The 15,608-nt window shown below is 45.5% G+C and overlaps 1 protein-coding gene across 5 annotated transcripts in view; it reads right to left on the bottom strand.

Annotated features, from left to right (window-relative positions):
* HECW1 (HECT, C2 and WW domain containing E3 ubiquitin protein ligase 1) overlaps window positions 1-15,608 on the bottom strand; it is a 422,722-nt gene that overhangs the window by 293,401 nt on the left and 113,713 nt on the right. For 2 of the 5 annotated variants that reach the window (XM_058725486.1, XM_058725485.1), the window contains exon 2: window positions 4,418-4,475. The exons of the other annotated variants lie outside the window; for them this stretch is intronic. In XM_058725486.1, the coding sequence (XP_058581469.1) occupies window positions 4,418-4,444 (27 nt within the window). In that variant the 5' untranslated portion in view covers window positions 4,445-4,475. The remainder of the gene's footprint in view (window positions 1-4,417; window positions 4,476-15,608) is intronic. 5 annotated transcript variants of the gene reach the window in all.

Below are 15,608 nucleotides of genomic sequence, written 5' to 3'. Positions count from 1 at the left end.
TGAAAGAACAGCACAGATTATGTATTCAAAACAAGACACCTTCTTAAGAGCAGACCGAGAGGTTGTCCAGTGCCACAGCCTTGCTCTGTGCTGGCAGCTCTGCTCCTGCTGGGCATGGTTCACAGAGAGAGTTGAGCCTGTGGGGCCTGGTCTGCTGGGGCTGCTGCGTCAGGATGACGCCTGGAACAATTATTGGGACAGGCTCTGGGCAAGTCAGCAGGACAGTTTTATTTCTGTGCTGAGATTGCTGCTTCCTCACGGGAAAATATTGGTGGCAGAGCTCCCCCCAGGTATCAGGCAGTGTCGATGCTCCCCAGATGATCCGAGTTCTGAGGGAGGCGAGGAGGAGGGGTGCCCGTCACCTGTTGGGGGCAGAGGGCAAGCAGCCCCTATAGGAGGCCTCGTTCGTCAGATCAGGCCCCTTCCAGATTCACCCAAGGATATTGGTCTCCTTGACGTAGTGCCTTGACTCGGCCAAGGGCATGACTCAGCTCACCCACTAGCAGTGCTAGACTACACAGTTGCTCTCTCATCATCCAGTAGAGCTGAATTCAAGGCAGTGACCGGAGAAGGGCTAGGGGGAGAGCCTGGTGGTCCCCAGCTCAGTGAATCTAGAGCTTGTGGCTTCACGTGCCAGGAGATTTAGCGCTTATATCTTCAGTAGTTATTGCAATACAGTGGTTAGGACTTCGGAACCTGAAATCTATGAGGGATGGAGGAGGTAGAGGAGGAGGGGGGGGGAGGAGGAGGGAGAGGGGGAGGAGGGGCAGGAGGGGTGCAGTGGACCTTTCAACTGAGTTCCCAAATCGATAAATGTAGAGAATTAATGATTCACTATTGCTGATTTTCTACTGGTGTCAAGATAACAAATTGTGGGGTGGAATTAAAGGCCTCCGATGACTTTTCATTTATGCCTGAGTGGCACTATAACTGAAAAGCAAGACTGAGAAACAGTGGGTATTTCAGTAAGCCAGCTGTGGGCTTCAGATGCGCAAGGATCCATACCTCCATCTACTAATACATACATTCTAGATACAGAGCTTACCTCCTGCATGTAATGGGGTGGAGATAAGGTGTAGGAAACCTTGGGATCATTTTTCATTTGGAAGACTTATGTAAAAACACTCAAGTTATGAAGATATATGATTTCTTTTATCATGCACAGTTTGGGGTCAAGGAGAATGAACAGACAAAGAATATTCTGTATCTGGAGGAGTGTGTAGTCATGGGCAGACGTGAAGCTGGTGGAGCAGGGTCTGACCCCAGGGCTTCCTTAAGCTCTGCCTCTCTGGACAATTTGGGATAGCAGCACACAGCCTCTCTGGGCTTCACTTCCTACATGAGAAGTTTTTAAGATCCCTCAAGTCTTAATGCCCTACTCTTCCTAGTCCTGCCTTCTAGCACATACCCTGACACAGAGAGATATCTAATGAGCCAAGTCTGTCTCCCTATTTCTTCCATTCCCCTCTCTCCCTCCAGGAAGGTGGCGAATTCCAGCAAAGAACCACAGCTTCGTTCTGCCTCCCTATTCTAGCTGCTTCTGACCAAACTCTGAAAAGCCCAGAAGCACTGATTTTTCTAAAGTCTCCGGAGAGTGGGGCAAACAATAGAGATAAGGACTCATTGCTTATAGCAGACAACTCCTTCTGGTCCACCTCCGCTTATGAGGTGTGGTCATGATCTTCTCAGGGTGCCCTGAGCTTGGTGGGGGTCCAAAGGCCTGGCTGTTCCCCATTCAACACAGGTGTTTCTGCAGACAGATTTGCTCCTGGGGGTCCCACTTGGTGGAGGACGGTCAGGCTGCAACTCAGCCCAATTCTACTTCCTCCTTTTTTCTTTCACAGGTGTTATTTCTCGCTTGCACAACCAGTATCTATGTTCTAGGGGACCCAACAGACACAGAGGTGCTAGTCATTGCAATGTGTAAGTCCTAAAGTCTATTTGTTTGCTTTCCCAAAAAGGACCTTTTACAGGATTCAGGAAGCTTATCTTCAAGCAACAAGATCCTCTTTGTGCCCTAAAGATCTGCAGTGTAGATTTCTGTTCCACTCTCATTCACAGACACAGAGAGGCTGAGATCCCATCAATTTTCGCCAGCCGTTCTCAAACAGGGGTGCATATAAGAATCGCCCCCAGAGACTTTTTTCAAAATGCAGATGGCCAAGCTGCACACGCAAAGCTACAATTGGTGATGAGACAGACCCCTAGTTGGAACCACTAGTCTTAGTGTGAAATTCTGCCTCATCTGGGCTTCTTCGAGAGATGAGCATTCATCCTGCTGAGGATCATTCCAGAAGCTAAAAAGTATATCTGCACTAAATGGTCAGTTGAGTGATCCCTTATTCATCTCCAGATATTTTTATAAATCCAGCTAGTAATGCAGACTTATTTTGGATCATGTTGAATGAATCTTGGAAAATATTATAGAAAGGCATAGGGCACCTTGGGATCATTTTCAGTTTTGAAGATCTAAACAAAAACCACAAAAGTAATGGGGCTGTAACATTTCCTTTATCATGCACTGTGGGGCAAGGAGTTTTGCACTGATTTTCCACAGAAACTGGAAATAAGGTTGCTGTGTTCGGTCCCTTTAGGTTTCTAGTGTCATTGCTGTGTAGGAGGTTGTGGTTATGCTTACATTTCACAAACTAAGTCCTCTGGGACCACCAGTCCTGATCTCTGTCTTCTCCCTCCTGTTACTCAGGGAGAGCTCACTCACATAAATATCGAGGGAGAATATTTGGCCACCATATTTCCCGGATCACTGAATACAATCCCCTGAGATTGTCTGCATGCACACTTAGCTTCGTGGTTACATTCAAGGCAGACCGTATATATCTGAAGAGGCACATAAGCTGAGATTTCCTGGGACGGGAAAGCCCTAATTTTCCAATGATCCCCGTCCTGAAAAGAGGGAAGTGAGAACATTCTCCTAGAATGTAAAATGCATCCAAAACGTATTTTTTACGACTTCCTCCTGTATCTTTATAGCCAAAGAGACAATTCAGAAGTCCCAGGGGAATGTAAACAGACAAGAGCACTGTGCATTGGGGAAAGCATTCTCTTAGCAAAAGTCAAGCCTTCCCCACGTGGGGAAAACTAGGGGATGGGTGGCTCAGTGAACTCAGAGAAATAAAGCAGCTGCTCGACAGCACAACAAACTCGGAGACACAACAGGAAAAAAGTTTAACATTTAAAATTTGAAATTGCTGCCCTGTCACTGTCCCTGTACATTTGGCAGCACGTGATTAAGTAGTGATTAATCCTTCTTGAACACAACACTGAAAATGCTCATTCTCTAAGTGTGCTGCTCTAAACTTACTAATTAAGATCGCTCCCTGTGAGTGAGTTGGAAACAGTGCCTCGTGGTGGGAGAGAGGACCTCAGTCTGAAGATTCCTTGCCTCCTGTGAGCTGAAAAATGCCAAGATGCGCACTGAACATCTCAGAGCTTTGGTCCCCTTACTGCAGGGCCATTTCAGGGATTAGCTGAATATGCACGTGGCTATGTTTAGCACATCTGCAAAGCACCATGCAGATGTGAGCTTTTAATTATTTTTTAAACAAAAGCCTCCTTTAAGGGTTGCCACAGTAGGGCCTGTGGATGGAGATTCCAGCTCACACAAGCATGGACCTGCTCCTCACTTACCCACCCAGAGACTCAGCAGTGACAGAGCCCTCTATACCCAGTTCCTTAGAACATAAGACAGGAACAATGGTCATACCTACCTCTTCAGATTGTGGCAGGTAGAGAGGATTCATGCAGAAAAGCATCTAACACATATCATGACACAGAGTGTCCGGGTAATATAAGCTGTGATTATTGTAAACCAAGACTGTCACTGAAAGTTATAAGGCTGTGAGATATGGGAAGGAGGGGACTTGGCACAAAGTCTGCGGGGATCTGGGGAAAGCCCTTCCCAGGAGAACCCCCCCCCCCCCCCCAGCTACAAGAGGCCCCCTGCAATGAACTGGCAAACTCCTGGTGGCTGGCTTGACCAAGGCAGCAGGAGAGATTGCTGCTCTGGTCTCCAGGTGAATTTCCATGCATTCACATCAACTATAAGGCAATTCCCCACAGCCCAGCAGAGTGCTCCACTATAATTTGGGAAGGACCATCACAGAGTGCTCGTTTCCAGGTACAAATTCACTTGCGACAACTGTACGTTCACATCACACAAGGGAAACTTGACATGCAAAGAACATCATCTCAGAATGGAGCACAGTCAAGAAAGGGTAGATGCAGGTGGCAGGGGAGGGACGGGTGATGGATCTCAAATGTCTGAGCTGCGCTGGCGGGAGTTCCCGGGCCGGGCGACCACCGTGGCCTGTGGGCTGAGGCACATTCCATTATGAGTGGCGTGGGTTTATAATGGAATGACATGGATGGGTTCTTATAATCAGAAAAACACACTGACCTTCACACTACAGAGGTGCAGCAGCATAATGACCCACCACGTGCACGCGCATCAATTCCTGGGGAAAAGTCCAACGAGGTTAACTCAGCGTGTATCCCGAGCAAACAAAATCAGCGACATTACCCAAAAGAAGAATGCCGTGCCCCCACCCCCACCGAGGTACCTGGCTCAGGCAACCAACATGTAAAAGGAACACTTACACGAGGATCACAATCATTTTCATAAAATTGACAAAAGGTAGCAAACAACATTCTTTTATGTCATGAGTCATTTGATTTAGATTTTAAAACTTAATGCTAAGGAGTGAGAATCACAGGACTAGAAAGAAATCTTTTTGTCCCTTTCAGAAAGCAAGGATTTGGTTGGTGTGGGGCTTGTGGGGAGGGGGAGATCTGCTTCCCCAGCCCTCTGAGAGAAAACTACCTAAAGACGTCCTCAGACATGCTCCACTTGTAAGACTCCCTCAACCACAAAGGAACCTGATCTATAGTTAAGCTGCTGGAAATATCACTGACTCATCTCAGTGCAGTTACTCGGATGTGAAAGATTCAAGAGGAAGCAGTGTCCCTTACGTGCCCAGTAGAGTATTGCCCCAGATAGCCATCACTGGTCACAACATCTGCACTTGAGTACAGAGAAACCATGTCAAAAATTAGGAGTTGAATGGAGACATGCCAGGCATAGGAAAATTGCTGACGGTATTCTACCAGGGTCCTATCAATCCCAGTGTCACTGTGGCTCATGGGTCTTAATTCTGATTAAGTTAACGTTGCTATGAAAGTAACCGATATGGTCTTATACTCCAGAAAAAAGTGGTATATGATATCAGCTTTCCAAAAACCCCAGTGAAACCTAAAGCTTTGCTGACAAATGGGTTTGGGTAAGAAACAAGTCGCAAGCTTGCATTCTGCATGTGTAGGTTATATTCTCAGCCCTGGTGTGAGCAAATTTGCATAGGGGAGAGTCAGAGAATTTAAGGTACATGTACTCATGTACTCAGATCCTGCTGTGTGCCCCCCCACTACCACACGCTGGGCACTGCATGCCTTCTCAATGGTGAGGAAACAGCGTGGCGTTCACCCCTTTCCCTATGGCTGCTCTTCAGGCTTCCCCAGCCCTGCTCCATTTACAGGTTCTTCCTCACTCACCCTTTTCCATGTTGGAGGTCCTCAGACCCTCCCACATTCACACTAGGGGCCCATATTCCCTTCCATGGCCTCAATTACTCTCTTAACATTGACAATTCCCAAATTTCCCTGACAGCTCAAAGCTCTTGTCTGAGCTCCAAACCAACATCCACTGGGGCTTCTCACAGCCCCCAGACACAGTGCAAAAGGAACTCAGGATCTTTATCCTTAAACCTGATGCTCCCCACCAAAGCCCAGACTCAGTAACAATTCCTTCTCCACTGGGTCTCCCTGCCAGTAACTCTTTTTTCCCTGTCAATAACTTTTGCTACTACTTTTTAACCATTCTAAGAATCCATTTCTACTCCTTCGTCATAGCCCAAGCCTCTCCCCTCCCCAATCTAAGTCTCCCCACCCTGCCCATGCCCCATATACATTCTGTACAACAGGTAGAATGCTTATAAAAGGACATCAGATTATGGCTTTAATGGCCTCACACTTCCTTTAGGAAGTGTTTGAGACAAGAGGAGACATTTCATACAAGCATGGAAAATGGATCTGGCCCTTCCTCCTCCCTGGCCCTACTGTCTGTCTCTCTCCACCCCATGCATGACATCCCAGTCACTTGGGGAGTTTTGCTCGGAGGTACTCCTCTTTTTCTGGGAGATGTCAGTATGCTGTTCCCTCTGTCTGAAACATGCTTCCCTCAGTCCTCCTTCTCCACAACCTTTTGTCCTCGCTCCTCTGGGCTCTCCACCCAGAACAAATGTCCCTAGAACAATACCTGGTACTTACATTAGTGTCTTTGAAAATAATTCTAAAGAACTATTTGTGTATTTTGTTTAAAGTCAACCCGAAGTTCTGTGGGGGCCAGGCTACCGTCCTCAGTGCTGAGCACAGACCTGGAACACAGGCTTGCTCACCACGTGCAGTGAGAATAGGACAGATGAAAGAACTGCTGAACGATGGGGGACTGACATCTGTGTCCTTGAGGAATTCACAGTCTAGACTTTAGAAGACAGAAAAGAAGCCTCTTGATGCACCTGTCCTTAACCAAATGTTGATCTAATTAATCAAACATACACATGCGCATTTGAAGAGTAAGCAGAACAGAAAGAAAAAAAAAAGACCATTCAAATTACACATTACCAATTTAGCACTTAACCTGGGGGAAGACTGGTTATTTTCCTTTATAGTTTCCTGTAAATTGTTTTTTTACAGTTTACTAATAGTTTAGCAGCAAAACTTGACACTGGCAAAGAAGAATAGCAGAGTGAAGACTTTATAAGTAAAGTGAACGGGGATTAAAAAGGATCCAGCTCTAGATCCCCAAATCTCATGGCACCCCACCAGCCAGGACCTCCTGGATGGAACCTCCTCCATCAGGAATAAGCTAGAACCCAAGCAGGTTAAGGAATGAAATGGGGACCAAGTGACCGTCTACATGAACACAACCAGGAAAGCGCTCTACTCTTTGCCTTTGGCCCATCCAGGCTTTACAGATCTGTCCACGCTCTTCAAAGATTTCAAGTGGAGTAAAAGACAATTGACAGTATTAAGGATCAACAAAGTTGTACCTTGTAAGTAACCTGAGATTAGATAATTCTTCCTTTAAATGCATGAGCATTTATATGAGGTTATATCCACTTCTCCCACTGCACTCCAGGGGCTAGGAACCTTAGGGACACTCTTGGAGTCCACCTTACAGGGCAACAGGAAAATCAAATGGGAAGGACGCCTTTGAAGACCACTGCAGCAGGGCCTGAGTCAGAAGCCCTAACAGCAGACAAGCACAGCCCTTGACAAGAATGCTCCTTCACGGTCCCTGATTCAGCCCTCTGAGGACCCAACATCCATGCAAGCGCCCTGGAAACTAACCCTCTGTCAGCCCCATCGTGGGGGTCAAGGCTGAAAGGCAGAACACTCTGCCACTGCTTCCAGGTCACGTGGGTGGAAGCTACCATTATTAAAAATCAAATAAACCATATAAGATGTTAATCCAGGGCCAGTATCGATCCTGCCCCTACCCAAATGAGTCAAGGTTAAAAACTAATAACAGAAAGCATACCACAGTGATTTATAATGTGCTAAAAAATTTTTTTGTTGTTTTGCTTTTCCCCTGTTCCTTTCCATCTGCATCTAGGAAGTAAAGGGTTTTGAGGAAGAGATCAAGATCATTATGGGTGAAATGGATAAAAGGGAAAATCCTTTTTTTTTTTTTTTTTTGTAATTATAGAAACAATGTACATTTGGTATTTAAATTCCCAAACCAGGGGCGCCTGGGTGGCTCAGTCGGTTAAGCATCCGACTTCGGCTCAGGTCACGATCTCGCGGTATGTGAGTTCGAGCCCCGCATCGGGCTCTGTGCTGACGGCTCAGAGCCTGGAGCCTGTTTCAGATTCTGTGTCTCTCTCTCTCTCTCTGACCCTCCCCCGTTCATGCTCTGTCTCTCTCTGTCTCAACAATAAATAAATGTTAAAAAAAAAAATTTAAATTCCCAAACCAGACAGACAGTACAATAAAAAGTCACTCATAAACCTACCCTGAAGAAAGCTAGAGATTCTGGTTGGGAGTGGGTTTCTTCTTTCTAAGAAGTGGGTTGAAGGAAGCCTGGCCAAGGGGCCACCTTCAGGGTGGCCCGGTCTCAGCAGATCCCACTGGCCTGGGGGTGGGGATCCTGGAAAAGAAGCCCAGAGTTGCTGGCCTTCCGAGGAGGCCTGTGATATTTAAAAAGACTTTACACTCACTTGAAGTGGATGTATCTGATATCCTCAGAAAGCTGGTCAACCAGCATAATCATTCCCCATAAAAGACTGCAATAATGTCTATCAATTATTTTAGGTTGTCCTCAGAATGGATGATTGACAATTAGGATCGACTGAATTCCAACAGGAGATGCCAAGCTGCACGTGGGCATTTCCAAATACAACACGACAGACCCGCCTGCGAGGACAAATTAAGCTCAACTGTACATGTTTTGAATGAGATTTTTTAAAGCTTATTTCTTCTTGGATATCAGAATATTACATTCGCTGATTTAATAAGATGATTCTGGTTGAGAGCTCCCAGGAACATGCTGTGTCACCAGATCTTCCCTCGTGTTGTGTCCCAAAGGCAAGGTGTCCTCTGCTAATAGTCAGCGTTGACAGTGCATTGACACAAATGAATCTGGTCCTGTTACCAATCTGGTGACCATGAGGCTGGTGGGTGTCAGCACTACTGGGGGGCTAACCAGTCTGGCTTCATCCTGAGCTCCTTTCTTTCAGCCCCTTGTCTTGATGCCATTTGCATCTCCAGGACATATAAGATTTACTATCACATGACCTTAAAGGAACTACTCTCCTTGAATCTGTCTTCCTGAGAGGAGGTGTCTTCATGAGCCACTACCTAAATCATCACTTCCTGTCATTAATGGCTTATAATGCCTTCCAGATTCTCAGGCCCCACCACTCATATAGATCATCTCTCTTAAATTAAACAACAAAAAAAAAGGCTTTGACAAACTGGCGAAGCTTTTCTCAAAGAACACGGACTTGGTGGCATAAGCTGTGAGCCATTCATTTTTTATACTCACTTCATCAGCATATTTTTAATTTCATTTGTGCATATATTTTTCAGGTCTCTAGCATAACCGTGACCAAATTTCTATCAATAGTGATGCACATATTGAAGAGGGCATCTCTTGGGATGAGCACTGGGTGTTGTATGGAAACCAATTTGACAATAAATTTCATATATTAAAAAAAGAAAAACAGCGATACACAGAGGGAAAATAAAGATGTCTTGACTCCCAAGTTCACCAAGCTTCCCCATTGACTATTTCTTCCCAACATGATGGACTCATGCTGGTTCTAAGAAAGGCTAGCCCCAGAGACTGTCTCACAGGGACAGTTCCAACTCCATGAGCAGACAACATAAATATGTGAATGCAGCCTCCTCCATCCAGCACCTTCTTCCTCAGACCCCAACTCTGAGCAGCAGAGGGGAAATGCCAGGAGGAGGCATGCAGCTGAGTCTGGTGGCCAAGGTGGTGAGGGCAGGATGGAGGCAGCCCCCAGCAGCCCTCGCGCCAGGGTCAGTGTTCATGGCCCTGAGCTGGGTCCCCGCCTTACCACTTCCATCTTTCCCAGGGCTGAGATTTACTGCTGTTCAGCCCACGGCTGTTTGCTTTTCCTCAACCTTCATGTTCCAGCCGCAGGACATCTGTGACGGGGAAATTCTCATAACAGAACTCCATACTTGACTAACTCCACAACAAAGCTGTCTTCTAAGAATAATAGCTGATCCCAGGATGTTTTCATTAAAAACAGATTTCAGTGACAGACTATCAAAACATTTTCTTTGTACAATAAGCAATATGATGGGGGCAGAATTATGCAAAACATATGGGCTTAACATTGCCCTCGGCAGCTAGGAGCTCATTTCCCCTGTTTTCAATAGCTTATTTGACTCACCCATCACGGGTATGTGCAGACTTTGTCCTGCACGGTGCTTTTTCATGCTCCAAGTGGCAGAAGAAAAAGGCTGGTGAACTGCATTTCTGCCTCTGTTTCCAAAATCTGTCACTGGTGGTCTTAGAGGGGTGGGACTTGCTTGTATCCTTAGAGAGTCAGAGTTGTTCATTTATTAACCATTCACCACTTGCCTGGCATCATTTTGGCATTGGAAAAATGCCGTCGTGAAAGCTAATATCTAGTATTTCTATGGCTTCCAACGTGCCAGGCCCCGTTCTAAGTGCTTTACCTATAGAACTCCCTAACCCTCGCAGCCGCCCCAGAGGCAGTTGCTATGACTGTCTGCATGTTATAGGTGAGGAAGCAGAAGCATGGAGAGGTTATGTAACTTGCCAAGTGTCACACAAAGAATAAAGAGCAGGGCCAGGACTCAGACCCAGGCATTGGGGCTCTGGAGCGCATACATACTTGGTCCCTGCCCTAAAGGAACCAACACACAGACCCATCACCTGAATATGCAAGATGTCTTGGGTCACTGAATTTAAGAGTGGAGGGGGGTCCAAGCAGTCCTTGCTCAGTGTTGAAAAGTTATTTTTGTCGGTAATACCTTTATGACACTAATGGGGATATACCTCCTGGAACCCTGTTCTCCTCAGTTAAACACTTTGTTTGCCCTGTTCTTTTTTATTTTTTAGTCTAGTTTCCACTTCATAGCCTAATTCTTCTGAAACTTATCTTTGTGTATGGTTTATAACAGTTGCCGTCTCCTTCATTTTCGGTTTTGACCCTTACAAATAGTTTTCCAAGGGCTATGTGTTAAGAAATCGTTTAATATATTAGAAATCACTAAACTTTTTAATAAACTCATATGTATTGCAAGAGTCTCAATCTCTTTGATTGTCCTTTCTGTTCCTATACTGACACATTAAGTTTTCAGGTTTGTGTGTATGTGTGTGTGTACATGTACCCAGAGTCAAACATATACACTTATTTACTATATATGTATGACAATTTATCACATTGGATAGCACAAGTACCCCCTTTGTTAATTTTTGAAATATATTCTTCTTAAAAATCTCCTAACAATGCTTGCATTTTTATTTGTCTAGAATCTGGAGAACCAGGGTTGCTGTGGACCCAAGCTAGGCATGGAGAAATGCCATAAGAGCCCTATGTTTATCACAAGGCACTGACAAGGTGTGTTTATCACAAGGCACTGACAAGGCAGGAACCTGGGGAATGCTTGTAATACCCACACAGAGGATTCCCACCAAAGATTCAATGGAACTCAGTCCTTACACTCAACTGGCCACATTTTAGAACATGAAAATCCCCTGGATCTTGTCAGTGGAATTAAGTTAAACTAACAGATGAATATGATAAGGGTTTGTACGTTAAGTTATTCCAACCCAGAGCATGATCTGTTTCTCCACTTATTAAATTCCTATTTTGATTTTTTAAAAATTAACATTCATAGCTTTCTTCACGTAGGTCCCACAAAGTCCTTGCTATTTGCAGTTCAGGTTTTCTTTGTTAAGATTGCAAGATGGTTTCTAAAATTATCATGGGTTTGGGCCAATAGATGCCTTTCTAATTCTGCATGTTTTATGATTATGGCACTCTATTCCCTTCCTTTTCCTTCAGATTCTTGTTATCAGCCTAGTCTTCATGCTCACGTTTTATCATGTTTTATTACATGTGGGGCCAAATATCAACATGTTTGCTGGTCTGGGGTTCATCACCAGCCAGGAGGGCAGACTCCTACCTACATCCCCCAGTACAAAGGGCCAACATTTCCTTCCCTCCAGCCACTCCTGAAGCAGAAGAAGGTGGTTCTCTGTAGGGTTCCCCCAGGGAGTGAGCTCTACCTTCCTACAGTGTCCCAGAGGGAGAGCTCTGGAACCCCTTGGGCAAGGTTCTGCCTGGTTCCAGGTGAGGGGTCTCCCTTACCCAGGTCTTCTCCCTGCAGGTGTGCTGGGGCTGGGCTTGCATGTACCATGGTGGTCAAGGCTTGAGTCAGGACCATGGCTCTAGCAGGGATTGATCTGATTTGCTGATCAATCTTGAGCCAACAAGATTAGGTGGACCAACAAGACCTTGCTTTGGGTCTGCTGCCTAAACCTGGATAGTCACAAAGCGACCTAAATTTTTTTTTATCTCTTGTGCATCCATTTCTCTCTAGGGCCTCATGTGGAGGAGTCTTTTCATTCAGTCATATATCCAACAAGTGTTCATTGAGGGCTAACCACACACCAGGCACTGGAGATGAGGAGGCATTGTTAGTTACCATCACAGACTACGAGCCTGGCTGTGCAGCTTATGTTTGAGAGGAGAGAGCAACAAAAAAGCCCCCTGGAAATAAATAAGTAAAATATAGATGTTAGAGGGTAGGAAATTTTAAGGCAAAATAATAAATGAGAAATGAAATGTTAAGATGTGGATAGGAGGTGGCATTCTAGATTGGATTTCTCAAAGGAAAGAAGATTTGGAGTAAAGAACAGAAGGAAGAAAAGAAAGTGTCCAAGGAAATGTCTAGGGAAAGATGGTTCTGGTCAAAGAGAACAAGTGCAAAGGTCCTGAGGTGGAAAGTGCCTTTTTTTCGTTCTTTGTTTCCTTGTTGAGAAACAGCAAAGAGGCCAGTGTGGCCAGAGCTAAGAAACCAGAGGGGAGAATGGTAGGAAATGAAGTTGAAGATGTAGCATGGGGCTGGGTGGTGCTAGGTTTCCTAGTTCAGTGGGAGTGCTCTGGTCTCCACACTAAGCGAGGTGGGGAATCACCGGAGAGCTCCGAGCAGGGAAGTGACACGACCTGGCTGGCAATGAGCAGAGTGTCTCTAGCCGCCAGTTTAAGACCACACTGAAGGAGAGGCAAGGGAGGAGGTTGGGACAGCTTGCAAGAATCCAGCACAGACACAAAGGTGGCATGAGCAGTGGGAGGGTGGGAATTCAGTCAGAATTCTGGAGAGCGGAGCATTGTCATGGGCAAGGCTGTATTACATTTCATTTGTAATGTCTCTAGCTAAGCTTCTGTTCATCCAGCAGCCATTTCATCACATGCAGCTCTTGCAGACTGAAGGGGATGCTTGCCGCGGCTTACCTGCTCATCTACCGACAATGAAACTTCCTGCTGGAGAGTATGAAGCAGCTTCTCTTTCCCTTGCCAGACACCGTAACCTGTTCTCATGTCTCTCTGCAAATCTTTTGTTTATCATGGTCATCAGAGCTCCTGTTGTGCCCATTGTATCTCTAAGTCCACTTCCAGCTCCACTGCATTTTGGGGAGGGGAGGACCCCAAATGAAAACAGGAAGAGAGGAGCAAATGGAGGCCAGGATGTGGGTTGGGGCTGGCCCAGAGCTACAGAGGGCAGGTGGAATGTGCAGCCTGGCAGAGGTCCAGCCCTGGTCTTCCGGGCCCCAGTCACACCCTGTGTCCTAGAAATCAGTCCCGGAGACAGATATATCGATCACTATTTCTAGGCTCCAGAGCACTATCATTTGGTATCATTTCGGAAACTTTTCACAAAATTATGTTCATAGAAGTTGTACTTGGGGGAGGGAGATGCATCCAGTGACCTTCATCACGACCAGTCAGTCAGTTTGGTAACTGAATATCACCACCATCTCCTTCAGTGCACTGGCTAACATTTTAAGACTCTACAGACACACAGAAGAGTTTCTCAGACATTGAAAAACAAGCAATATCAGCTTTTCTTTGAACATATGATCCATAAAGATATTGAATCCATAGGCATATGCTGACCCTGATATATGTGACTCTGTGTCACTTATCTTTTCCACAACAGCATCTCAAAAGCCCTGGGGACTAAATGTAAGCAAATTGTGTCACTCGATGCTAAGATGTTGAGGACTCGTGAGGCAAGAAAAATTATAATATCCAAGTTGCAGTTTCTTCAGTAACTTTACTTTCTCCACATTGATGGTGTGTATAAACATGAACAGTTTCCAGATGTAATATCTAACCCAATAATGTCCACCAGCTGGGATAGGAAGACAAGTGTTAGATTTTCACTCTGGTCTCAGAATTTCAGCCAGAGAATATTCACCTACCAAGAACTGTGAACCAGAGGGGTTCTCATCTCCACCTCTGAAAATGTGGGTCTACTAAAACTTAACAACAAAACTCAGAACATTAAAAAACACGAGTGTTGGGAAAAATACTCTATGAATATTATCATGTTTCTGGTCGTTAGGGGTTTCTGAGCAAAGAGCACTGATACCTGGGTTTAAGGGTGATTCATGGCTACCCTAAAGGTAGAGACCTCTGGAAAGATGTAATCCCACCTCCTCTGGAAGCATCTGTTTACATGCAGGTGTATAAGCCCAGTCTTTTGGTTCCTCTCCTTGGAAAGGATTTCATTATATTCCAGAACAAAGGTCTTTCTTCCTTTCTGCAGAGAGGAAGGCAGCCAAATATTCCAGTAGCACCTATATAAGCTCTGGGATTCATAACTTCAGGGATCTCTCCTGTGGCACAAACCTCTGCCTGCACGGGGGACATCTGGCTCCTATCACGTCATCCCATGGGGATGGTAAGATCGCCAAGAAATCAGTCTGTCACTGATCCTAAGACCTCATGTTTTCTGTCAGAATAAATGAATACAAGTAGATGTTTAATTTAACAATGGAAGGAGAGTTGGCTGTGACAGTAACACCCCTTGCTATTACACAGTGCATTATGATGCCCCTCAATCATTTCATTCTCCTCTGTGGGGGGTCAAACATCTTTGTCTGCCATGAGACTTGCTCATGCTGCCTGTAGGAAGACCATATACATCCACCTCACACGCTGCGAACGTGGTCATGGAATATGTAAAATGCTCTGGCCAATTACACATGATGTTCATTTCCGAGCAAGAAGTTTTACGAGGTGTCATGGTTTTACACCAACCCCCTTGCTCCCGTTCTCTCCCCAACAACAGCATGTGCCAGTTCTAGACTAGGCCTCCAGCCTATGCCTCAGAAACCCAACCCACAAACTGAAGGACAGCAGCAGCTGACCCACAGGCTCCATGTGATATGAGGGAGAAATAAACATTTGTAGCAGAAGGATGTTTATTTCACAGCCTACCTGGGAAAAGCACATTGTGTGGATATTTGTTTCACAACATAACCAGCAAAAGCAGACTAACACAGCCTCACACCAGTCTCCATTTCTACCCCCTTCTTGAACTGGACCCCACTGCTCAATGGAAGGGGGCACATCCAGATTCTTCTGCGCCAACCAGCACTCGGCATTCCCCTAAACTGACCTTCTCTAAAAGAAAGGTTTTCAGTTTCATGAGTCAGGGAGAGGTTTCAGCACCAACATAAACTCGTGAGGCGGCAAGGATCGAAGACACACCTTCCTTCTCTCCTGTGTCCCATTCAAACCATCCCATTCCACCAAATCCTCTACTTTCTGTTTCGGGTACTTGCTAGTTTCACTGCACTTTCAAGCTCTTTACAATGACTTTCCCCTAGTAACTGTCAACTCTCAGGTCAAATTTCTCCCGGTAGTTATCATGTCAGGACGCATATTGTATCCTCCCCTCCTCAATATTTCCCACAAAGAAAATAATCTTTGCTAACAAGGGAGAATGTTGGATTCCAC

The sequence above is a fragment of the Neofelis nebulosa genome, chromosome 4, assembly GCF_028018385.1.
Source record: "Neofelis nebulosa isolate mNeoNeb1 chromosome 4, mNeoNeb1.pri, whole genome shotgun sequence".
NCBI lineage: Eukaryota > Metazoa > Chordata > Mammalia > Carnivora > Felidae > Neofelis > Neofelis nebulosa.
This window is presented reverse-complemented; position numbering and strand designations above follow the sequence as displayed.